We start from the raw sequence: 25,878 nt of genomic DNA on the forward strand, positions 1-25,878 counted from the left end.
GCACACAGGCACTTAGGAGCAGCGCGTGGCACCCATGAAAGCCTCCATCCCCTGACAGTGAGCCCAGAGGCTACTGTGGAGCAGGAGGAAACCAGCCGTCCTTCCTCCTTGCTTACACCCTCCCTCCTCACCTCCTACTCTCTGTCTTTCCACTGAGCCCTTCTCATTTATTTAAAAAAAAAAAAAAAAAAAAAGGGAATTCACTCCCAGTCCTTTTGAAACCCAACATGTCAGTGATAGATGAGGGCGTATTCTGTAACTTCAAAGGAGAAAAGTTGAGTGAGTGAATGTGGGCCAGAGGAGTTGAAAAGTCCAAGGGAACAGGAGACCCATGGGGTGACCCCACCATCAGGAGGAGTGCCCCCCATCCCACCCCTGCTGGTGCCATGCAGAGGCACAGACAATGCCACTTTCAATAAATCATGAAGGATTCTGAATGCCTGGTTTTGTCCCATTTTCAATGGGCCTTGGGCATATTGCTTAGATATAGCCAGCCATTTGTGCAAGGTTCCCAGCTACTCAAAGGCTCAAAGTTGAGTGCTCTTTCCACTATATAATGGAGTCTTCGCATATGTGATTTTGGGGGAGATGTTTTCAGATTTCCATAGCTAGTCATAGTAAAGATGACCTCGTGGGCAGTTCAGGCCATTGTCCCCTTCTCACATCCAGCCTTTGAGTAAGGCCGTGCTTTCAGGAGTATCCATGCAGCACCTAATTCAATCACACATCTGACCCCTGCCTCTCTTTGGCACTGGCCCCTTCTCTGTGCTCAGTGTGCTGCTGGGGGCCTCTGCACAAACCCGGCTGTTCTGGAGGCGTCCTGTGCTAAGCAGAGAGCACTTGGCCATTTTCCCCACTTTCTGAATTCAGGGCCCCCTGGTGAATCTGGCATGGGGATGGCTGCCTGTTCTCATGAGGCTGCGCACATGAAGGCGCCTGTTGGAAGCGCCTTTTAAGAATCCCCAGGTTGTTTCCATCCTGGAGTCTCGCAAAGAAAGAGGAAGAATAACCTGGAGTCATTTAAGGGCTGGCATGGTCATTGCCTTAATCATCTGTGACCATTGAGAGCCTTATTTTCTATAAAGAAGCACAGAGGCTTCTTTGGCTTTGCTTTAATAATAACAAACAGCTAGAATTTATTGAGAGCCTGCAGTTTGCCAAGGGCTTTCACACATTCGATCATTTAATCCTCAAGCCTTTTACCCTTTTTTAGAGATGAGGAAACTGAGACTTGAGCTTAAACACTTGTCAAAACTCACATAGCTAGAGGTGGCAGAACTAGGATAGAATCATTTCTCTTTTTATTTGAGACAGGGTCTTGCTCTGTTGCCCAGGCTGGAGTGCAGTGGCATGAACATGGCTCACTGCAGTCCTCCTAGGCTCAAGTGATCCTCCCACCTCAGCCTCCTGAGTAGCTGGGATTATAGGCACGTGTCATCATGCTCAGCTAATTTTTTTGAGTTTAGTAGAGATAAAGGCTTACCATGTTGCCCAGGCTGGTCTCCAACTCCTGGGCTCAGGCAGTCCTTCTGCCTCTGCCTCCCAAAGTGTTGGAATTACACGCGTTGTGAGCGACTGGGCCAGGACTAGGCCCAGTCTATTTCTTATTCTGCTTACTTTTTCTATGTTGGCCAGGCTTGTCTCAAACTCCTGACCTCGTGATCTGTCCACCTCGGCCTCTCAAAGTGCTGAGATTACAGGCATGTAATCCCATTTTCTCTTGGTAGATATTGATGTTGTTTTATATTCTTCTAAAAATCTAAAAAATGGATCAAGTCCTGACCTTAGGATGATTCGAAGAGCTATTTAAAATACTGTATGATTCCATTTAGGTAACATCCTCAAAATGACAGATTTATAGAGAAGGAGAACAGGTAGGTAGTTGCCAGGAGCTAGGGATGGTGGAGGGAGCAGAGGGTGGCCCAAGGGAGAGCTGTGTAGGGAGGGAACAGTCTGTATGTAGATTGCTGTGGCAGTTACACAAATGTACGTGTGTGACCAAAATGGCATAAAACTAGACACACACATTGTGCCAATGTCAGTTTCCTGGGTTTGATATTGTGCTATAATTATGTAAGATGGAACATTGGGTGGAAATTAGAGATGGGCACGTGGAACCTTTCTATACTATCTTTGCAATTTCCTGAAGCTATAATTATCTCAGAATAAAAAGTGGTTTTTTTTTTTTTTTTTTTAAATTCCTCTGTGTGCAACACCAACATTGCCCCCAGGAAATAGCCAGATCTCAGTTGTGGGGCCGCTTGCCATCAGAAAGCAAGCCACATCACACAGTCGAAGTTGGCCTAGGAGCGGGGCATAAACTAGAAGAGGGTCCAGGTTTTATCGCCTGTCAGATGTGAGCTTAGGCTCTCTCGTCTTATGAGAAAGCACTGAACTGAGAGTCAGGGCCCCCGGGCTCAAGTATCAGGGCTGCAGTTGTGTGACCCAGAGCAAGCTTCTCAACTTCTGTGAGCCTCCAGCTTCCCAGCTGTCAAGTAGGCGTGGTAACTGCACCCACCCTATGAGGCTGTTAAGAGAATCCGGCAGAATATGTTGATGTGCTTAGTATCATCTTTGATACCACGATCAATGTTATTATTTTATCTTTTCCCAATTGTACCCCCAACTTTGTAGTCAGACCAATCTCGTGTATTCGTGGAACATTGAATATTCATTCTTATTTTCTCTGCTTTTGATCATTTATTCCTTCAACAATTATTATTGAGCACCTGTTTTGTTGAAAATTCTGGAAGGCACTAGGGATACATTGATGGACATGACCCACGTGGTCTTTGCCCCGGGAGAGCTAAAGGTCTGTTTTTTTCCCCATCACCTGGAATCTCTCCTGAGTGCATCCATCGTTCAGATCCTTGCTGTCCTGCCAGACCTCAGGCCTCATCTACACCGTGCAGGCCCCTCTACCAGATCATTCTGTAAGCTCCCTCAATAATAGAGGCAGTGCAGCTCGGTCATATCTGCCAGCCTTTATCCCGGACCTCCCGTGGGACCTGGCATGGAGCTGCGCACCACAGAGAGAATGCTTAGCAGGTGCTCGCCCATGGAACTGTGAAAGGAGAGCCTGAAGGAGACTTAGACAGTAGCCTTTTGAGGCTTTTATTTTACAGATGAAGTCCTGAATAGGGGCCCCGGACTAAATAATAGAAAGTGGCTATAAGGGTCCCCAACCCATTTTTAATAGGATAATAATAGTTCTTATATTGATCTTAATTTTTGTTGTTGTTTTGGTTTTTTTTTTTTTCCTTTATTTCTGTTCTGCAGTTTTTTGACTAGCTGACCGACATTTCCTCTTTTAACCTTTTACAGACCCTGAAAGAAGCTCTAGTTCTGGTCTTATTACTAGTTAGCTGTGTGACTGGGCCACAACTGGGGGCAGGTTCATTGAATTGAAAAGGTGAGGCCAACCTGTCTCTCACCTGCTCTCCCTGAGTGGACTCACCTAGCACCTGCAGGCTCCAAGCTTGACATTGCCTGGAGGGAGCCCACCCAGGCATCCCCTTCCTCCAGTCCAGCCTCTCCACCTGCAACTGTGTGGGTCAGTCTACTCAGCTCTCACCTGATTCTTCAGCGCCCACCTTAATTGCCAGTGAGCCTTGAGGAGGCTGACATTCTTAATGCCATTTGCAGTTCTCTGTTAGAATCTAGAGAAGGGGGAAGGTAAATTGTTGCAACTTCCAGCCTCCAACACAGTGTCCTTGTTTGTGGGAGAAGAAACAGCAAGTGTGGCCCAGTAGGAAGTGCCAAGACTTTAGAGCCATATGGGTTTGAGTTCCATTTCCAGGTTGGCCGGGTGTTGACTTATATATTGCCAGACCTTGGGCAGGTCAGTTACTTAACCTCCCTGAGCTTCAGTTCCCTCTAAGATAGGAGCAGTGATACCTGGACAGTTGTTCCTGGCACAGTCTCTGGTTGTATGTGGAACCTGTGATTCCTACTGCTTATCACGGGGCCCTGCATTGCCTTAACTTAAAGCCTTTGTGGGGATCACAAAGAGTAAACTTACACTGGGGTTTCTCTACAGGGACTTAAAATCTAGTTGGGACAATATGATTGTTAAACAAGTACACAGCTAGAGACAGGTTTCAACTTGAGAATAACTGAGAAGAGTCAGGCCATGATAGAAGCAATTTTCATGTATCCAGACTGTGAGAAGCCAGCCCTCTGCCATGCTCCAACAGGCTGGGGTGGCCTCTTCCTTCCCCAAGCAGAGATTAATGGACAAGTTGTTACTAGTGCTGAGGTTCTGGGCAGCTTCCTTGTGGAGGCACATCTGTTGACCCAGCAGGGCCTTGGAAGCTTTTTTTAAAGTAGTGAGCTTCATCTAGTGGCATAGGGCCTCCCTGATGCTGGTGCTCTGGAGCATAAAATCAGGGCTGGGCATAAAATCAGGGCTGCCTTTTAATAGAAGACCCCGTGTCAGCACGGCCACAGGAGAGCAGTGTAGTGGTAGTGGGGCCGCTGAGGCAGACAGCAAGGCTTTGAAGCATTGTATCTTCCTGCTGCAGCCCAAGGAGTCCTACAGAAAGCAAGCCACAGAGAGAGTGTTTCCCAGATACTGCTCAGGTAAAGAAATTGGACCTTATTGTTGTAGAAATTACTCAGGTTTTAGAGTGATCACATTTGGAAATATTGAGTCCCAATCAGCTTGTTCCAGCATGTCATGTTTTGAATTCTGATCTTAACTCATTATCAGGAATAACCTCTGGCCTTACTGTATAATACATCAAGAACATCATTGAGTTTTCACTATAGCTAGGCACTGTTATTATCTCTTTTTTACATAGAGGCACCTAAGGTAAAAGAGATTACATACTAACAGGAAGTAAAGCCGGGATTCAAAACCCAGCAGCCTAAAGAGGCTGTACCCTTTACTTCTCTACTAAGCAGCCTCCTGTTATTGGGGTTTTATTTTTGAGACAGAGTGTCACTCTTGCCCAGGCTGGAGTGCATTGGCACAATCTTGGCTCACTGTAACCTCTGCCTTCCAGGTTCAAGAGATTTCCTGCCTCAGCCTCCTGAGTAGCTGGGATTACAGGCGTGAGCCACTGTGCCTACCTAGCCTGTCATTGGTTGTTTTCATAGGTAGAAGTGTTCACAAGCAGAAGTTCCTTCCTCTTGTCAAAGATCTGTTTCCCTGGCAGAAAGGTGGAAGCAAGAGCATAAACTGTCTAACAGGCAGAAAGGTAGACTAGAAGATCTAGACTAGACTAAAAAGTTAGACTTTGAGATCCTCTGTCTGTCCCCTGAGTTCTAGCCCTAGAGCCCCTAGAGAGATTGCATGGCAGCTAGAGGGAAAACAAGTTTCTGCTTAATGAAAACATTCCCCTAAGATTATTGTGAAACTTATTTTTTTAACATTTAACATTGTTTAGTTTCTTAAATGATTTTCAACTGTGAGATTATCCAAGGATTTTTTTTTATTACCAAAGCTAATTTTTCATAGTTAGCATTACAAATAGAAAGTTTGTTCGTTTTCTTTCTTTTTTTCCTTTCCTTTTTTTCCCCCTCCTTTTATTACATAGAGACAGGGCCTCACTCTGTTGCCAGGCTAGAGTGCAATGGCGTGATCATAGCTCACTGCCGCCTCAAATTTCTGGGCTTAAATGACCCTCCCACCTCAGTCTCCTGAGTAGCTGGGACCACAGGTTCACGCCTGTGCTAATTTTTAAATGTTTTATAGAGACGGAGGTCTCACTATGTTGCCCAGGCTGCTCTCAAACTCATAGTCTCCAGCAATCCTTCCATCTCAGACTCCCAAAGTGCTGGGATTACAGACATGAGCCATCTCACCCTGCCCCATTTTCCTTCTTAATGGATCCTGGCCCTTCCACATACCCTCCATTTGGTCTTTGTATTTCATGTTAACTGTAAACTTTTGTCTGTACTGTTTTAAACTTCACAATACGCATGGGTTCTTTGGTTTTTACCACAGTTAGAACAGCATCTCTTAGACTGATATGTCATTCTGTAAAGAAATAGACTATCTAAGACACAACTAATTATCTTGGAATAGGAACTTCAGGTAACCCCAGGTATGGGCCCCATAGGTGTCCTTTCCAGATTGTTCTGAGCAACCAATTAAGAGATGTCAGATCAATAGGCATTTTGTGGCTGGATGATAGTGGAAAGTGATTCTTCTACCAGGAGGTAGAAGAATCACTAAGCTCCCTTGTGCAGCCCCCTTGTTGCAGGTTGAAGCCAGGGTGTAGGAGCAGGGGAGCAGGCAGTTGGGGAAGGAGGTAGATTGGCTGCCCCAGGTCCAGAAGGGACCTGAGATGGCAGTGTAGTTCTGGAATATGTTATCCAGATATTTGGCCTTGTCTGGGAGGAAGGAAGCAGAATTAGCATGGAATCAAGTCATGAACTTTGATGGGAGCTCTTAGCTGCGTAGACAGGCTTATGCAGGAGAACTCTTCATTGCCACTTGGTTCTCATTAAAACATCTGAAGATGTGAGCACTGGTTCTTCTGAAATTGTAGAGCTTCTCTTCTAACCGATATAGCAGGGGCTTATTATGAGTGCTTTCTTCCAGCAAACCTAGAAAGTATCTCGCATTCACCTGTAAAACAAACCATGAGGACAACCATAGAGGAACTCAGCTCTATTTCACAGGTAGAAAGTCTAAGACCATTAGAACCCCACCACCAACGCCAGAATCTGGGAGAGAACAGAGACAAGGTCAGAGCTGCTGGCTCCCCGCTTGGGGTTATATAACTCCCCGACTCCTCAAGTCCCTGGAAACTGAGGCCAATTCCCTGGAAGATCATTCTGTTCTCTGCTGTTTTTTCAAGAATACAGCCAGCTTGATCACTGGCTCTGAGTATTGTATGGGAATGTCCCGTTTTCTTTTTTTCCATGAACTGAATGCCTACCATTATGGTCATTGTTTCATCAGTTTGTGTTTAAACTTGCCTGGATCTCATATTTTTATGTATGTTTGGCTTATATTTTGAAGACCTTTGCTTTTTTTATATATACCCTCATCTGTTTCCAAAAAGATTTTGAGAGGGCTTACAACAAAGGAAATGAACAGTGAGCTGCATTTAAATAATAGAAAGACAGAAAATCAGAATGAAAGGAGTGTCAGAAAGAATGTGACATCTGTAAGGGTGGGCACAGCTCCTGTGACTGGGCTTCATGTTTTCTGATTTCAGTATCACAGATGCAGTCGTCCTGCTTGGTGGGGTGGGGGAGGGAGAGTTTATAAGGTTATCTCTTACAACAAACTCCATTGAACATTGAGAATTATTTTTCCTAGCATCTAAAGGCAGCTTCTCACATGAGGCTTGATATTGGAAATATTCAGTGTTACAAGAGTGGACAGCATTTTTATTTTGGGCAAATGAGGAAAGAGTTTTTTGTTTTTGTTTTTGGAGACTCTTGTCCAGGCCTTGCCCAGTTACTGGGTCGTGTTCTTGCCTCTCTCATGTCTGAGATTGCAGTGGCGCCATCTTGGCTCACTGCAACCTCCGCCTCCTGGGTTCGAGCAATTCTCCTGCCTCAGCCTCCCAAGTAGCTGGGATTACAAGCGCCCACCACCACGCCCGGCTAATTTTTGTATTTTTAGTAGAGATGGGGTTTCACCATGTTGGCCAGGCTGGTCTTGAACTCCTGACCTCAGGTGATCCACCTGCCTTGGCCTCCCAAAGTGCTGGGATTATAGGCATGAGCCACCACGCCCAGCCAGGAAAGAGATTTTATAAGGCTATTTCTTAAGACAAAATCTGGTGAAAATAGAGGGACATATTAACCCACCCTTGAGGAAGGCAGGTGCTAGAGAGCCAAGCTCATATGATTCTACACACATAACTATCCTCTATCCTAATCTGATTCCAGGATAAAGTGTAGACCATCTCTGAGTGGGTGGAGAGCCTGTCGCTTGGGCTACTTCTGTTTCCGTTCCTTTTGCTGAGTGTTTGATCCAGGCTGTGTAGCTGTGGGAGGCTTCCACAAGGTCTGCAGCTGGGGTAGGGCAGGACTGCAAGCTTTATTTAGAAAGCAGATAGATAGGTAACAGAATTAGTATATTCTATATGCAAGGAAATCTAGATAGCATCTTTCCCAGGTGCAGAACCATCTCTGTGCATTGGAATGAGTGATATGCAGTTCTTGCAGTCAGCACTGACACTTTCCTGTGGAAGCAGCTTTGGGTAACTGCATTCCATCAACAGTAGTTGGCCTGAGGCCCCTGAGCTCTGAGCACAAATGATTTGATATGGTGATGTTCTAACGCAGTCATCCTCTTTGGCCATGAATATCCTCAAAAATTCTTCAGCTTTGATTAGGATGAGCAGATTGGCTGCACTCTCTCTCCAGCTGGCTGCATGTGACACACGCAGACTTTCTCATCATGCTTTGTATTCACTGTTGCATATTGCTCAGGCATGTGAGAGGCAAGAACATGGCCCACTAACTGGGCAAGGCCTGATCGGGAAGCTCCTGAGGTAAAGGTGCTCCTGTTCTGCTAAAGGAGACCCTGGGATCAGGGATGAGCTCTTCCCTGCTGGGCTCACCCAGTAATACAGGTCGTGTGGGACAGTGGTAAGCAGAACTCTCCTGCCGTAGACGTGCTGGTGAGCAATGGAGTCACGTTCAGAAGAGGAGGCGGCTTGACCTGGGGGCATGAATGCTACCACCAGGCCCTTTTCTCCTGGGACTGGCTCCTTCCTGCAGAGCAACCCTCCCTGTGGGTTGACCATAGCTCCAGAGACAGACGTTTTTTTCTTCTCAGAAAGTAAAACCTCAGCATTGAAGAATCCTTGTCCTGTCATTTTTAACCTTAATGAGAACAGAACAAGCCTCTGGAACAAGGTGCAGCGCAGTCAGGAGAAGTGGCTTTAAGTGAAAACACAGCTGTGGGGTTTACAGACGACGCTGCAGGGAGGCATCATCCAATGGGAGCGGCCAGCCTCGCTATAGACTTTCCAACACTAATGAATTGGGAACTCCATGCTGAACAGGGTTTAGTTTGATGAGTCCCTGTGCCAGCAGAAGGATGTATTTTTCTTGAAAGACCAAGGTGCCAGAAATCTCCATGATTACGTTACTGGAGCAAGGTTCTTTTTTGTGGTTTGTGAAGTTGAGCGTCAGAACTGCAGGATTCTCTTGCTCTTTCTCACTCTTATTTTTTCCAGGTCAGAACCAGAGCTTGGGGTGGGGAGGAAAATCCTGCTGAATGAGCAAGTTCTTTCTTAAAAAGTTCTCTCCAAGTCCAAAAAGACTTCAGTGGACTTAGGAGAAAGAAATTTAATACATTGCCATAGAATTGTCATTAACCAAGTTAAAGCAAAGTCCACAGCATCTTTGTCTTATAAAAGAAAGCAAAAAGGAGATGGAAAAAAAGAAATTATACTTAGGAAATCCAAACCAAACAGTGAACACTAAAGAAGAAAAACTCAAGATCATCTCTGAAAATGTGATTTTCTTCTAATCAGATTTTTCTATTAAAAACCAAGGCTGCAGGTAGAAGTAACTTTTCTGATCTTTTGAAGTCTGCCATAAATGGCATAGCTGAAATGTTTGAACTGTGCTAGGATTTACCACTTTCTGCTTAAGGAAGAGTTGGACACCCTGCAAGACCCAGTGGACTATGAGGGGAAGAGTCAACCGTGGAGAGGCTGGAGGCTTCCCAGGCCAGCCTTGACCTGTGTTTGAACCTTAGTCCTAATAACTAGCAGATTGAAGCAAATTCACAGGCCTCCTGGAGAACCCATGTTGGTTTGAACTGGAGCAATCCTGGCCAAATAACTCACACTGTGCTCTTACCAGTGACCTCCCTCATCACACCCCTGTGAGGAGAGCTCTGAGCTAGCATCCTAGGTTCCCCTGCTCATTCATGGAGTAGCCTGCAGAGAAAGCTGAATGGCACTGTCCTGCTGGGGCTGTAAGTACCTTCCAGGAGACGGGCAGAGAGAGACTTGGTTGCCCATGAGAGGTCATCTTGGAGGTATTGTGAACAAAACAGGGAATTCGTAAACTTTTAAACTCATTTTTTGCCCTTCCAAGGTCAGGCCAGGACTTTTCCAAAGCCTCGAAACCTCTGATGTGGTATCTTCCCTAACTGATGGAGTTTAGTGCCTAGTGGCCCTTGCATGATGTTCTCCAAGTGTGGCTGTTTGACAAAGCTGCCCGTGTGCCTGGGCCAGCTGAAGATCTACCTGCTCAATAGCCCAGAGGGACCCCTGGCATGCTTGCCTAGCCACACTTTCCTGTCTTGTCCCATCACTCTTCTGGTTATTCTTATGAATGTAGCCTGGCCCACTGTCTTCACCAGGCTGGGATCCAAAATAAGGTCACATGTCTTTTAATAGTTACATTAAAAGACTCAGTGGACACCCCTCCTCCTGCTTATCTAGGACATTCTTTCTGCCCCTGAGTTCTCCCTGAAGTGCCATCCCCAAGCAGCAGTAATCTGAGCAGCCTGAGGAAGCTATACATAGTCCTCAGTCACTCATTCTTGTTACCTACCTGTTGCCACCTGCTGGGAGGATCGTCTTGCTGTCTCCATTGTCATCCCACCCAGAGAGCTCAGAGGGGCTGAAGGAGGGCCTCTCAAAGGCCCAACAACCCCAACAGGGCCTGCATCCCATGTTCCCACAGAGTCTGGGGAAGATTCTCCTCTCCCAAGGGTCCTAGTCCCTTCAACTCATCCAGGCTCCTAGAGCTCACCCACACGATTCTCTAAGGCCAGTTTCCCAGGGGCCCCACCCTAGAGCAGGAGGCCTAGGTCCAAAGGGGACCCAGTGGTAGTCTCATGCTCTGGCTGCCTGGAGCCTGCCCTCCTGTATGACCTCAGCCTGAGCCCCTGAAAGGAGAAGGCTCTTCCATTTTCTGCCCTAGGGAGACTGACCTTCCCTTGTCGGGATGAAAGCCTTGCCTCTAACTGAACCCATTTGAAGGCTTCCGCCCTCTGCTGGTGGCAGCTGACAGAGCTGCCTTGTTATTGCCTTTTGGGTCCTTCACTTCCTTCCTTCTTCACTCAATACCAGCACCGTTGTGCAGTTGGAAACTGTCCACCCAGGGAAGCCTATTCCTGGGAAAAGGATTGGGTAGTGATGAGCTCTCCTGCTTGACATGGCAGCTGCCTCTGGAGAGAGAAAGACCTTGTGAAGTCTGAATGGCTGCCATTCTTGCAGGCTGACTTCCCAAGCTGAGCTGCTCTGTGGGTGGTCCCTGCAGGTGGTGATTAGGGCCAGAGCGCTGCTGCTGCCTGGTTCCTTGCCGTGCCTGATAGGTAGGAAGTATCTAGTGAGCATTGTTGAGGGAAGGAGCTTGTGCCTCTTGAGGGTGCTGACAAGATGGCAACACCTGAACACTGAGAGTGTCTGAGCCACAGCTTGTCATCTGGTGGCAATTACTGGGCAGGAAGCAGATGTGAGGCAGAATTTATTTACTGAAGAGAAAGGAGAAATTCTTTTGAAGGGATGACATTGGACACCTGCTGTGACAGTGATAAGGACACCAAGTGCCCAGGAGACCTGGTGAAGCCACCCTCGGATTCTCTGCAGGAAACGTCCCCGGCATTCCAGCAAAGGGGAAAACAAAAGATCAGGGCCACTTTGACAGAGGAGGGACAGGCAGGAAGGGCTCCCCTGGAAGCAGGTGGAGCATGAGGAAGGGCACAAAGGCCTGAGAGAGCCTGGCCTGCTCTGAACCCCTCAAGGAAGTGGACCGCACGGGGGAGTGCATGGAGCTCTGCAGGAGGGAGAGCGACCCTTCCCTGACCTGTAAGACTCCTGTTGTCTGTCCTGAGGGCCTCCCTGGCTGGCACATCCTCCTGAGCACAGGCCCACCTCTTTCCGTTGCTCTGTTAACTGTCCATATTTGTTCATGTGAACAACCAGCCTCCAGAGAGCCTGGGCTGTGTTGAATTCACTTTCATATCTTCAACAGCAGGAAGCCATCAAAGATACTAAAGAGGGAAGTGTTACCAGGTTTATGTTTCAGGAAAATAACAGCTATGTTCTAGAGAGCGGATTAGGAGAACAGAGCCAAGGGAGTAGGAAGACACATTGTTTGTCAGTGTCCTTAGGAGAAGGATGAGCAGAAATTACACAAGGGTAGTAGAGGGCCCAAAGGTGGCAGGGACCAGGCCTGCCTCCACCAAGGCGCTGGCTGCCCACTTTGTCAGTCTTTGGAGTCTGTGTCCTCCATGGCTTGGCTCCCTTCTCAGGCTAGTGGCAGGTTGCAGCAGTTCTGGCCTGCGTGACCAGAAGCACTCAACAAGCATCCCCTCGTACCTCGTTGGCCTCGGTTGGGTCACACATCCATTCCTGAACCAGTTTCTGGGGCCAGGAAATGCCATGCCCTGATTGGCTTAGGTTTCTTACCTCAGAGCTGTCACGTCCAGCCCTGGAGCTAGAGGTTGGGTCTGCTTCCCCCTGGACCCCCTAGACTGAGGAGCAGGACAGGGGAATGACTAGCTGAGTGAAAGTAGGCCATCCTTAGCAAGGAGGAAATGCCTACTAGCTATGTATCCGTGTTTGCTACAGGAACCAGATGGACCCATTCATTCATCTGTTGAACCTTGTACATGGTAAGCACCTACACACCAGTAGGGACGTACTTTGTGGAAACAGCATACCATCATCCTGGGTGAATTTCAGTCCTCATGAAGGATCCCCCACCCTCATCCATACCCAGACCCTTGGCTCTCCATTCCTTGACTTCTTTTTGGATCTTGTTTTTGACCAGCCATCTCCAAGGTCAGACACACGGCCTGCTCTCTGACCATGGCCTCAGCCCCTTCAACTCCCTTATCCAGTGACTCCCACACTCCTCTCCTTGACCTCTCTGACACTACACCCAGTGATTAGCAACATGGACCACACTTCAGCTGTGCCACTTACTTGGTAATTTGGGCCAAATACTTAATAAACTCTCCTATAACATAGAGGTAGGAACCGGCTTTGCAGGGCTCTTGCGAGGATTAAATAAGATCAATGTGAGAGATGCTTAGGACAGAGGACGTACTTAATAAATATTAGCTCCATTCCAGACATCTGTCACCCAGCCACTTCCTTCTATTTTCTTCCCATCAGCCTCTTTCCCATTTATTTCCTTCCTGTTCCCCCGTAGGTCTCCTGGTCCATATGCTGCCGTATCGTATCTCCACTCCCTTACCCCCTTATTTTTCCCTCAAACCTTCCTGGCAGATATTCAGCTTGGACCAACCTAACTTTCTTCACACTAATGTCTAAGTTGCTAAAAAAAAAAAAAAAAATTAACAGTGGGACAGATGCTTGCTACAGTAACTTCAGATCCTGTGGCCTCAGGGGGATCCGAATACTCCCTGGCAGTCCTTATGCTCTGCCCCGGTCAACTGTTTTTCCTATTCTCCAAAGGAGCAATTTCAAACCTTCATCACTTTCCTCAAACTCCTTCCCCCATCACACTCCCCATTCTTTGCAGATAATTTGTGTCCTGATTTTCAGGAAAGAACCCAAGAAATCATACTAGGACATTCTAAATCCCCCCTGCCCAATCCACAGATCTCACTGTTATCCCTGCCCATCTTCCTTCCTCTTGCTGCTGAGAAAGCGGTTCCACTTTTGTGTTGGATCCAATCCCTTGTCATCTCAGAGACCTCAAATCTGCAGTTCTCTCTGTCTCTCTTAACGTCTTCCACCCCACCATCCATAGTGCCTTCTTGTCAGCATTGAAACAAGTCTCCGTCATCTTTAAATACACTCCCTTCAAACACCTTCAGTACACTCTCACATCCTGTCATCCTTTCCCATTCCATTTCATGAATCTTGCCTCTTCTGTAGCACTGTCTAATTTGCTAAAAGAGTTGTATTCACTTATGATTGCCATTTCCTGGCTTTCTATTCGTTTTTCAACCTGTCACCCCGATCTCTGCTTCCAGCACTCCCTGCAAGAGTCTTTTCTGATAGATCCAAAGGTTTCCTTGTTAGGGAATGTTCTCTGTTACTTGACCTCTTAGAAGGATTTAACGCTGCTGACTATGCCTTCCTTGAGGCATGTTCTCTCCTTGGCTTCTATAATGTCAGAACTCAGAAGTCCATAGCCACTCCCCAGTTTCTGTTGTCCAGCTCTTAAATACAGGTGTTTCTCAGGATTCTATCCAGGGCCCTCTTATCCCTCCAGGTTACAGTCTTGCTTATAAACTTCAGAACTGTATATTCAGCAGCCTACTGGCCATCTCCACTAGATGCCTCTCAGGTATGTTAGAACCCACAATCTCAAATTGAACTCAAACTCTTCTCCCAAACCTGTTGTTCTTCCTTGTCAGGTTGAGTAGCAATAGCATCTGCCCTGCAGCCTGAGCCAGAGAATCCTGAACACTATTGTTGACTCTTCCCTCTCTCACTGACTTTATCTCCAGACCATCACCAAGTCCTGTAATGCTGGTGAGGTGAAAGGAGCATGGATTTTGGTTAAAATTCCAGTTCTAATTGTGGTTTGCACAAACTACTTAACCTTTCTCAGCCTCAAGTTCCTTATCTGTTTAAAGGAAATAGCAATACCTAATTTAAGTGGTTGTTGTCAGGATAAAGGAAAGCCTTTACTTGGTAGGTGATATGGTTTGGCTCTGTGTCCCCACTCAAGTTCACCTTGAATTTTAGTAATCCCCACATGTTGTGGGAGGGACCCAGTGGGAAGTAATTGAATCATGGGGGTGGGCTTTTCCTGTGCTGTTCTCGTGGTAGTGAATAAGTCTCACAAGATCTGATGGTTTTATAAATGGGAGTTTCCCTGCACAAGCCCTCTTGCCTCTCACCACGTAAGACTTGCCTTTGCCTCTCCTTTGCCTTCCACCATGATTGTGAGGCCTCCCCAGCCATATGGAACTGTGAGTCCATTAAACCTCTTTCCTTTATAAATTACCCAGTCTTAGGTATGTATTTATTAGCGGTGTGAGAACAGATTAATACAGTAGGCATTCAATAAATGTGAGTCCTCCATTTAGTAAACATGACTGCTCTTCTGTTCCAGTCCTCTCCCCTGCCCTATCACCACCTCTGCTGACTTGCCTTATTGTTGAATTGGTGTGTACCTAGTTTCCTGACTTTGAGAATCCCCCTGCAATTAGATTTCCCATAGTTCCTTCATGACTAAGGACTAAGTGCTGGTCACCACAGCATTGCGTGGGGTCTGGGAGGCAGATTCCAGATGTCACTGGCACATAGTTAGATGTGTATGTACTTCCAAGTCTTGTCTCTTAGCTGTCTCCAACGCCACTGCACCTCCGTAAGCCAAATCCTCATCATCTCATTGGGCTACTGCAGCAGCCCCCTCTAAGGCCTTTCTCCATGCCCTCTCTCACTTCAGCCCTTCTCTACCTGACCATCAGAGCTGGTCTTTCTGCCCTGAAACCTGCCATGGCCTCTCTCTTCTGGTGAAGTGAAGTCCACACATTCCTATGTGCAGCCTGCTCATCTCCCTTGCGTGCCTGTGCCAGCCCAGTGGCTAAGTCCTCTCTGACCCAGTGACACTTTTCATGATAAGGGAGCAAGAAGGATGCTTAGATACTGGTTGAGAAGCTGAATACTATACTTCTTGGGTCTAGTGGCTAGTAGGACAGGCATAAGACACTCAGCTAAGACCAGTTGTCCAGAAAACAGGGACCAAAAGACACAGGAAACCCAGGAGGGCTTAGAATTCTGTAAGAATCACCAGTCATAAAATAAGGAGGAAAACCTATTAGTCTTCTGTCAGAGCAATGTATGCTTATGAAGAATTTGGAAAATGCAAAGAAAGTAATCACCTGGAACCTCTCACCTAGTGATAGGCACTGTTGCCGTTTAGGTATGTTCCTTCCAAGTCTTTTTTTTTTGAGACAGTCTCTTGCTATGTCGCCCAGGCTGGAATGCAGTGGCAAAATCTTGGCTCACTGCAACCTCCACCCCCCAGGTTCAAGCGATGCTCATGTCTCAGCCTCTCTAGTAGCTGGGACTACAGGTGCGTGCCACCACACCCAGCTAATTTTTTGTGTTTTAGTAGAGATGGGGTTTTACCATGTTGCCCAGGCTGGTCTCCTGAGCTCAGGCAATCCCCCTGCCTCGGCCTCCCAAAGTGCTAGGATTATAGGCATGAGCCACTGCATCTGGCCTCAGTCTTTCTTCTAGGAAGTCTTTGTCCTTTTTTACATAGTGTTCATGGTACACTGTATAATCAAGTGTGCATCCTGCTTTATCTCATCTGTCCAACCTATTTTTCCTGGGTTAGTAAAAATTCTTCCTAAGCCGCGTAATGACTGCCTGCTATTCCACGTGTGACTATAGGATAGTTTGTTTAACCTTTTGCTACTGCTGGAATTTTTAGTGTTTCCAATAAATAACACTGGGGGAAACAGTTTTGCAAATAAAACTTTTCTTCCTACATTTCTGATAATTTTTCTAAGCTATAAATTCATAACTTAAATCACTGAGTCAAATAATATGAAAATTTCTAAGCAATGCAGACTCAAAATGGACAGAATGAATGTAGACCTGACCTCAGCTGCAAAGAGAGAGGTAAAGAGAAAAGGGTTGTAACTAATAGATTATTTTAAAATTACTTTTTACTTCACAAAGGAGAGGGCTGGGAAGATTCAAGTGGTGCTCTGTAGGACAAACATGCCTTTGACCTGAAGTTCTGGTTTTATGATGGTCAAGAAGGGCTTGTTTCTGCTTTTGTGTTTTCATCTGGGTCAGTTAGAGGACAAACCATTCCTATGAGTTTCTTTCCCGCTAAGGAAGAGAAAAATCGTCCAGTATCTAATGATGCAGATCATTAGCTATGTTCGCAGCCTTGTAGTTAAAAAAAAAAAAATTATAATAATGTATCCTCCTAATGTGCAGTTAATTTTAGTTAAAATTTCCCTAGTGCTTTAAAAACCCAGCGAATTTATAAACATGGTAATTGGCTTGCATTTGGAACGTTAAAGCTGTCATAACCAGCTGGCTGTAGCAGGGCGTGCTGCACCTCCTTGAGCTCTGTTGGAAGTTCAGCACTCACCTGAGCACTGCTCTCTGGAATCCAGAAAGAAACCAGGACCTTCCCAGAGTTCCTGTTCCTGATCTTCCATAACTGAAGAAAGCTAATGAGTGTCTCAAAGTTAACATGCCCAAAGTCAAACCTTTGACTGCCTATCAGTCCCCAAATTCAGTTTTTCTCTCAGCAGTGGATCAGCCACCTGACTGGTGATTCAGATTCAAAAGCTTGAACTGTCCTTGATTTCTTCCTTTCTTTCCTTGCCACTGCCAACATCAAATCCACCAGCATATCCTGTTGATTTGACTTCTAAAATATACCTCAAATTGTCCATTTCTCTCACTGTATCCCAGCTCCCTGGCCACTCCCCTGACTCTGTAGTGGCTGCCTCCTGCAGAATGTTGCTTCTGCTGTGTGGTCTGCGGTCTGCAGTCTGCAGTCTGCACTGTAGCCAGAGGGGTCTTGCCGAAATAGAATTCTGATTACCTCATCTACTCCTTTTTCTTTTCTTCGCTGTTAAGGTAAAGGCCAGAAATTCCAGTGTGGCCAAGAAGGTCCTCCCCAGAGTCACCCATGTCCCTGGATCTATCAGGGCCCAACTTCACCAGCCATCCTGCAGCTCCTGCCCCAGGGCTTCTGTACTCACTGTGCTCTCTCCCCAGGAGAACCCTCTCCACTCGCCCTCCCTCCTCCTCCTGATTCAGAGGAGGCTTCCCTTCTACCCATTCTATCCAGGTCAGGCTCCTCACTTTCACAGAAACATGGGGATTTTTTCTTGCTTCAGAGAGCCTATTTTAATTTGAAGTTCTACACATATATGCACATTCATAGGTGTGATCATTTGATTGCCGTCAGTCTTCTCTGCTAGATGGTAAGACCCATGAAAAGAGTCTGCTGTCACTGTTCTTTCCCTCTCAGCTAGCTCATGTCTAGCACAAGATAGGTGCTTAATAAACGTATTGGTTGCATGCTAAATGAACAAGTAGAGTCTTGCTGACAGTCGTCATTGATGATGGGGTCCTTGTAAGGTGTGCACTCTTCCCAGAGTGGGCAGGCCCAGGTTCTCCACGACACATTGACTTGAGGGAGGTGACTTTGTTTGATTTTATTTTTTTCATTTCAGCTATTGGAGTGAATAGAGCATGCTGCCTAAAACTTCTTTTTCTCTTCTCTCTCTCTTCAGCTAAAGCTTGCTTTCACTCTGGACCACGAGACCGGATTGCCTCAAGGATGTCACATCTATGAGTACCGCGACAGCAACAAGTAAGTCACTCAGTGGGAAAGAGTGTCACTTCACATGTGTGCAGCAGTGGTGCCTGTGGGCTTTCTGACACTGAGCTTCCATTGCTAAGTGGTCGTCAGGAAGGGAATACACCTTTTAATACTGTACTAGAAAATAGCTGGCACAGAAATAGTCCCCTTGTAAGATCTCTTTGCCCCTAGGTATAGAACTTGGAGCACTTGTAGAGGAGCAGTTGTGGTGTGTTAGAAGTAGATGCTGAAGCAGACCTTCTTTCAAGGCTGCAGATGGCCCCCAGACCCTCCCCACTCTTGGTCTCCAGTCATGTGCCTGCTTGTTTGGTTCACTGTGTGACTTTGGCTTTGTTGTAGTTCTCAGTCACTATCTGTCTATACTTAGGTTTATGGGTTTTGTTGTGATTATCTACCTTATAAATTTTATATTAATGGTTGGGAGATTTCTGGGTACTTACAGAGATTTAAATCGGTGGCCTTGTTGGAAAGATGGCACCTTGCATACTTTCATAGCACCTCCTTTCCACATCATAGACTGCTCCTTTTTTTTTTTTTTTTTTTTTTGAGACAGGGTCTTGCTCTGTCACCCAGGTTAGAGTGCAGTGATAGAATCGTGGCTCACTGCAGCCCGAAACTCCTGGGCTCAAGTGATCCTCCCACCTGTTTCCCAAGTACCTGGTACTATAGGTGCACACCACCAAGCCCAGCTAATTTTCTAAACTTTTAGTAGAGACAGGGTCTCCCTATATTGCCCAGGTTGGTCTTGAACTCCTGAGCTCAAGCGAGTCTCCCACCTCGGCCTCCCAAAGTGCTGGGATTACAGGTATGAGCCACCGCACCCAGTCACAGACTGCCTCCTTGACTGTGTATTTTTGTTTGTGAGACAGTGAAAGTGGTGGTGAATGAGGCACAGGAATTGTGCCCCGATAATGACAATGATGGTAATGATGGCGGCTACCATTGAGCACCTCCTATGTGTCAGGCACAGTACTGGGGACTTTACATTTGTTATCTCATTTAATCTTCATAACAACCCCGGTGTGTTATTTTATTATTGTCATATTTGCAGAAGCTAAGGTCTAGGGAACTAAAGTAATTCACTCAGGGTAACTTGCCACAGCTGTGAGAAGCAGAGTCAACATTATCATGTTTATTCTGGGGAGAGAATAGATGGAAAACAAGTGACCTGTATTGCTACTTAGAAACCCCAGTCAGTGACAAGAGCAGTCCCAACCTGGACTTAAGGAGAATGTACTCTGTTTTCATTGTCTAAATATCCAGGCTGTTTAATTTCATTCAGTGGAAGGAAACAAATAGGCACATGCCAGTAGAACTGTCTACTGTCTATGACCTTCCAGAAGAGAAACTTGTGCCTTCCTCAAGACCTTTGGTGCTGTTTTGGGTAGAAGAGAGGCTACTGGGTGCCCTCCTTACCACATCTCCACTGGGATTACCTTCAAGACGTGATGACTGTTTGTAATTTATCTTTAGGAGAATGCCATAGTAACTGGTGTGTACCCCTAATTAATCATAGGAAGGATTGACCATACATCCTTTAACAATTCTTGCTGGACTCTCTGCTCTTTGAGAAAAGGTTGAAGAGTGTTTATTCAGTGGGAGAGGGGCACCAGCTCTCTGTCCTTTAAGTTTATGTCTTAGCTGTTCACATATCCGGTGGCAACAACTTACCGTTGTCTTTGACTGTGAGAAGAGAAAATAGCCTACTTCTTTTTTTTTTTTTTTTTTTTTTTTTTTAATAGACAGTGTCTCATGATGTTCCCTAGGCTGGTCTTGAACTCCTGAGCTCAAGCCATCCTCTTGCCTCAGTCTTCCAAAGTGCTGAGATTACAGGTGTGAGTCATCATGCCCAGCCTAGCTCTGTGTCTTAGTCGATCCATAGCTCCTAGCATATTATCAGACCAAGCAATGTAAGAAGATAACTTAGGGTTTATAAATATGAATAAGTTTTGGCCCCCAAAGACCTCTAAAAGAAAATATTTGTGTAGGAAATCAGATAGGAGCCATGATCTAGAAAAGTATGGTGATCAGCATGTTCTCACTCATAGGTGGGAACTGAACAATGAGAACACTTGGACACAGGAAGGGGAACATCACACACCGGGGCCTGTGGTGGAGTGGGGGGAGGGGGGAGGGATAGCATTAGGAGATATACCTAATGTAAATGACGAGTTAATGGGTGCAGCACACCAACATGGCACATGTATACATATGTAACAAACCTGCATGTTGTGCACATGTACCCTAGAACTTAAAGTATAATAATTTAAAAAAAAGAAAAGAAAAAAGAAAAGTATGGTGATCAAATGCTTTGGTGACTGCTTTCTCTGGTTCTCTCTTGCTTGTATTAGAGTCAGTCTTAGGGTTCATTCTCAATCCTTAGACAACTTTCCTAACCTCTCTGAGCCTCTAGTTTCTTTTCTTTTCTTCTTCTTTTTTTTTTTCTATTTTTTGAGACAGTCTTGCTTTTGTTGCCCAGCCTGGAGTGCAATTGCGTAATCTCAGCTCACTGCACCCTCCGCCTCCTGGGTTCAAGTGATTCTCCTGCCTCAGCCTCCCGAATAGCTGGGATTACAGGTGCCCGCCACCACACCTAGCTAATTTTTGTATTTTTAGTAGAGATGGGGTTTCACCATGTTGGTGAGGCTGGTCTTGAACTCCTGACCTAGGTGATCCACCTGCCTTGGCCCCCCAAAGTGCTGGGATTATAGTAGTGAGCCACCACGCCCGGCCTGAGCCTCTAGTTTCTTCATCTGTAGGATGAAGTAGGATTAATAGGATTAATTATTAATTGTTAATTATTAATAGTAAGATTAATAATACCTCTCTGGCAGGTTTGCATGGGGCTCTCTGGCCGGGATATCACGTTGAAGTGTGTCATCACCAGTCTCACATATAGAATGCCCATAGGAAGTGCTTGTTGCCTCTTCTTCCCAAAGAGAAAAACTGGCTCATTATTTCCATCTTCCCAGAAAGTCCTCTGCCAACAGTGTACTCATGAGCGAAGAGGCTGGTGTGCCTGCCATTCACAGCCTTCAGTTGTGTACGACGCTCTGTCAAAGGCAGACTCCTCACTCATGAGTTGTGAAGCATGGAGGACCCCAAAATCCTGACTATGACTTCTTGTCTCCCCCAGACCCTTCCCTGTTTGTTTCCATTTCCTCTGTTTCCATTTAGGGTCATTTTCCCTACAATGCCTGAATCCAAATATTGGCATAATAGTGTTATTTAGGAAATGAAGATACTCAGCCCAGACCCTTAAGGGGCCCATGTTGTCTCAGGCCAAGTAACATGAAGACAACACCAGCAGAGAGAGGAAATTCTACAGATGAAAAAGCTAGCTTGAATATTAGTTTGGTACAATTGATTATTGAAACTACTGCTTTTCCTTTTTGGATATTCCCTGCAGTACAATTTGTAATCACTTTAGCATTCATCTCTGTTTGCCAAATTCAATCCATCAGCAGAAAAAGTTGTTCTGAATAAGTGCTGAGGCTGTTGGATGGTTCTCCCAAATAGTCTTTCCTTTCAAATGGAATGGCCCGGAAAATGGGCACTCCATTTTTATATTTTCTGGATTCTTTTATCAGCCCTCAATTAACGGGATTCAGTATCAAAAGCAGGTAAAGTTTTCTGCAACAGAGAAGAAGAATGTGGCCCTCGGGTCCATGGTTGGTGCCTGATAGTTTTGATCTTTGGCTCTATGTCATCCTGTTCTCCTTTCACATAAAGGGGCTAATCTCTGCCTCTGGGGTCCAGGGAGGACAGTCCCTAGGACTTGTCCATTTCTGATGGGACTTGGACCCTGCCTTCTCTAAGGCTAGGGGCACAGCTGTTGGGTAAACATTCTTAAAGCTCTGAGGTCATTAGAAAAAAGAGAGAAGCTGTCCTATTGTGCCTTGGGTTCAACTAGTAAAGCTCTCCACCTTGAATTACTCTGTCAGCCTCCCAAAAGCCGTTCCAATCTGCATCTAAGAGATGTGAGGCCTCACACCCTCTGGCAGACGCCACCAGTCACTACCCGTGGACTCATGGGTGGTTACTGGTTTTTTTCTTTTTTCTGTTGCGGAAAACTTTACCTGTCTTTAAAACTAAATCCAGTTAATCAAGGAGTGATCGAGAGTCATTTTTGTCAAATTGAAGTTTGGAGATCTCTTGATATAGGGCAAGGAACAAGGGCTTCAAGAGTGAATAAGTGATTTGTGAGAATTCAGTTACACATTTATGAAGCCCCTGCTCTGTACAGTGTGTTACTTGGGGGAGGCAAAGATACGTTAGACCCAGTGCATGCCCTCAGAGTTTGTATAAGGAGCAAAGGGCACTCCAGCACTCTGTGGGATGATACGCACTTTGGCAGTGGTAGGAATCAAGTGCTGTGGCAGCAATGATGAGGAAAGTGAATGCTTCCAACTTTGGAGTTACTGTATGGATGGTGGTGACCTTCACAGACAAGGAGCTTTGTCAGAAGGCTCCTTTCTCTCCATCCCCACTGCTACCCTCCTTCTCACTGCCAGGACTGTGGAGTTGCTTTGCAAGCTATTCTTCCTGCTCTTAGCTGGTTGGCCTCCAGGCTGTCCTTTCTGCAGCCTGAGTGAGTGTGCATGTCTTTTCCTTCTGGTTGCTTTTTAGACCTTATTTTTGTCTTTGGTGTTCTGCAGTTTTACTACATTATGTCTGAGTGGATTCATTTTTATTTATATTGTTTAGGACTCAATATAGTTCTCATTTATAAATTTTTATCTATTATCTTTGATTCTCTTTGGTTCTCTCTAATCTCTCCTTCTGGAACTTGTTAGAAACCATCTTGTTTCATCTTTCCTCTCTTTTCTATTTCCACATCTGTTAATGCTGCATTGTAGGAAACTTCCTCAAAAGTGTCTGTCGCTTTATTCTCCTTGTAGCAGTTTACTATCGGCTGTTTAATAACCCTTCCTAATATGAATGTTTGGTTTTTATTTTATTTTATTTTATTTATTTTTTGAGATGGAGTCTCGCTCTGTCACCCAGGCTGGAGTGCAGTGGCACAAACTCAGCTCACTGCAACCTGCACCTCCTGGGTTCAAGTGATTCTCTTGCCTCAGCCTCCTGAGTAGCTGGGATTACAGGCGCACACCACCACGCAGGGCTAATTTTTTTGTATTTTTAGTAGAGACGGGATTTCACCATGTTGGCCAGGCTGGTCTCGAACTCCTAACCTCAGTTGTTCTGCCCAACTCAGCCTCCCAAAGTGCTGGGGTTACAGGCATGAGCCACCACACCTGTCCTAATGTTTGGTTTTTATATTTAATTTTCAGAAGTTCTGTTTGGTGCTTTTGAAAATCAGCCTACTATTATTAATTAATTAATTGTTTTGGTGTCCTAGTCTTTTGTTATGATTTCTATTCTTTCTTTTATCTCCCTAATTATTTTGGTTGTATTTATTTTATAGCCTCTTTCCAGTTGTTTGAAGATTTTTAGTTCTAGTTCCAAGAGTACCAATTCTCTTATTTCTTGTGTCTATTGACTCACTCTTATGTGGTTCATTTTCTCTTGCAACTTGTTTTTTATCATAAGATCATCTTAGGCTGTGCACAGTGGCTCACGACTGTAATCCCAGCACTTTGGGAGGCCGAAGTGGAAGGATCACCTGAAGTCAGGAGTTGGAGACCAGCCTGGCCAACATGGTGAAACCCTGTATCTACTAAAAATACACAAATTAGTTGAGCGTGATGGCACACACCTGTAAGACCAGCTACCCGGGAGGCTGAGGCAGGAGAGTCACTTGAGCCCAGGAGGCAGAGGTTGCAGTGAGCCAAGATCGTGCCATTGCACTCCAGCCTGGGTGACAGAGCAAGAACCCATCTCAGGAAAAAAAAAAAGATCATCTTAAGTAGGGATTGTGTTTAGTGGGAGTTCCACATACGGTGGGTTGTGGATGTGTTATCTCATCACTTTTGCATATGTTCTGCCAAGACCCAGGGAGGTTCATAGGTCCTGCTAGTTTGGATGTTAACTCCTTGGCTTAGGAGTCTGACCTCCTGGGTAGGCCACATTCAGACTCCTCACCCACGTGCCGTGTAGGCTTCACATCTCCATTTCTCCTAGGAGATGCCTCTGGTCTGTGCCACATACGGACATTCCTCTGCTCTGTGAGAAAGGTCTTCCTGATTCTTTGTTCAAAGACCAACAGCTCCCAGGATCCTGGCTTTATGTGGGGATCTCAGTTCCAGTTCCATGGCCAGGTCTTCAGTTCCATGGCCAGGTCTTCTGCCTCCTGCATGCATTAAAATCTTAGCTCCTGTAACTGTATCAATGTCTGATACTCCCAGCCCCCAGTTGCCATGGTAAAAATTACAGCTCTGACTTAATTTTTTTTTTCACTTCAAGCATCTGAGAATTTTCCCATTATTCTTCTATACTCAATAATATATTTAAATTATTATTTTGGTATATTTTATCTATTATTTCTCTGTGTTTGTGTTGGGAAGGAGGTCCACATCAGTTCAGTCTACTATCTTGTCAGAACCAGGTATCTGAATAAACTTAAATATGGTCACCATTTAGCAAATGTATAGACAGTATCTGCTGTATACCTGTATAGTTCTAGGCCCTGGGGCCACAGAGCTGAATAAAGCTGATACTGCCAACAGAGGCCCATGTGCCAGTGGAAGGGACTGTGCACTCCTCAGCAGCAAGGCAGCCAGCCCTGTGATCCCACCCCACCTGCCTGCCATACAGACCCATCCTGTCTTCCTGCCCTGGCACCCTACATGCTGTCTGTACCAGATTACCTCACGCTCCTGCGTACAACGTGTCTCTGTGTGCTCGTGCCATTTTCTGCTTCTAGAACATCCCTCTTTCCCAGAACCTCCTGCCCACCCATCTAGGTAACCTCTGCTTCTCCTTCCACTCTCAGCTAGGTATTTCTTCTCTGGGAAGCCATTCCACACCCCTCACAGGCACCACCAAAGCTGGGTCAGATGTGCTTCCCCGTGGCCCTGTGCCGTGCCTGTCTGCTCTATGTCAGCTCTTAGCACTGTGCCTTTCAGTTGTGGGTTTACTTGTTGGCTTCCTCCACTGGGCTGATGCTTTTGAGATTAAGGTCTTGTTTTTTTCATTTCAGTACCCACAGTGCCTAGTCCACTACCTGGCAAATAATGCTTGATGAAGGGAAGGCGGGGGACCTGATTTAGTCCTTTAGGAAGGGAGGGAGCCTGGCTACTGAGGAGTCAAACTTCTTTCCAGCTTTGTCTTTTCATTTGCTGTAGGATTATCATGATGATTAAATTACACATGACATCAGGGAAACTGTCTCCGTAGATAGCTGTGAATTCTGAAGAGCTAACATGGAGAAAAGCTGTAAAAATGTGGCTTAACTCTAAATGTAGTGGTAATTATAGTCACTTATATCAGTTTTTTTTTTTACCATTTTTTGCCGGGTAGTGAAGAACAGTGATAGCTATGAAGAGCATTAAACATGTCAGACAAGCTTGTGGAAGCCGAATTCGATTGCAAGGCTATACTCTTGTTCATGACATCTAGACTATGATCCATGTACCATAATCATGATGGGAGCTACCATCTTCTGAGTGCCCACAGACACCAGGCAAGGGGCTTACCCACGTTAGTTCTAGTCTAAAACCATTCAAGAAGCATATTCACAATAAAAAA

General features: G+C 45.7%; 1 protein-coding gene across 13 annotated transcripts in view; it reads left to right on the forward strand.

The window, feature by feature from the left end:
• DIS3L2 (DIS3 like 3'-5' exoribonuclease 2) overlaps positions 1-25,878 on the forward strand; it is a 374,814-nt gene that overhangs the window by 319,567 nt on the left and 29,369 nt on the right. For all 13 annotated transcript variants that reach the window (XM_063645277.1, XM_055290976.2, XM_063645284.1 and 10 more), the window contains one exon: positions 18,140-18,219. In XM_063645277.1, coding sequence (XP_063501347.1) covers positions 18,140-18,219 — 80 coding nt within the window. The remainder of the gene's footprint in view (positions 1-18,139; positions 18,220-25,878) is intronic.

This window comes from Symphalangus syndactylus, chromosome 8, assembly GCF_028878055.3.
Source record: "Symphalangus syndactylus isolate Jambi chromosome 8, NHGRI_mSymSyn1-v2.1_pri, whole genome shotgun sequence".
NCBI classification, from domain to species: Eukaryota; Metazoa; Chordata; class Mammalia; order Primates; family Hylobatidae; genus Symphalangus; species Symphalangus syndactylus.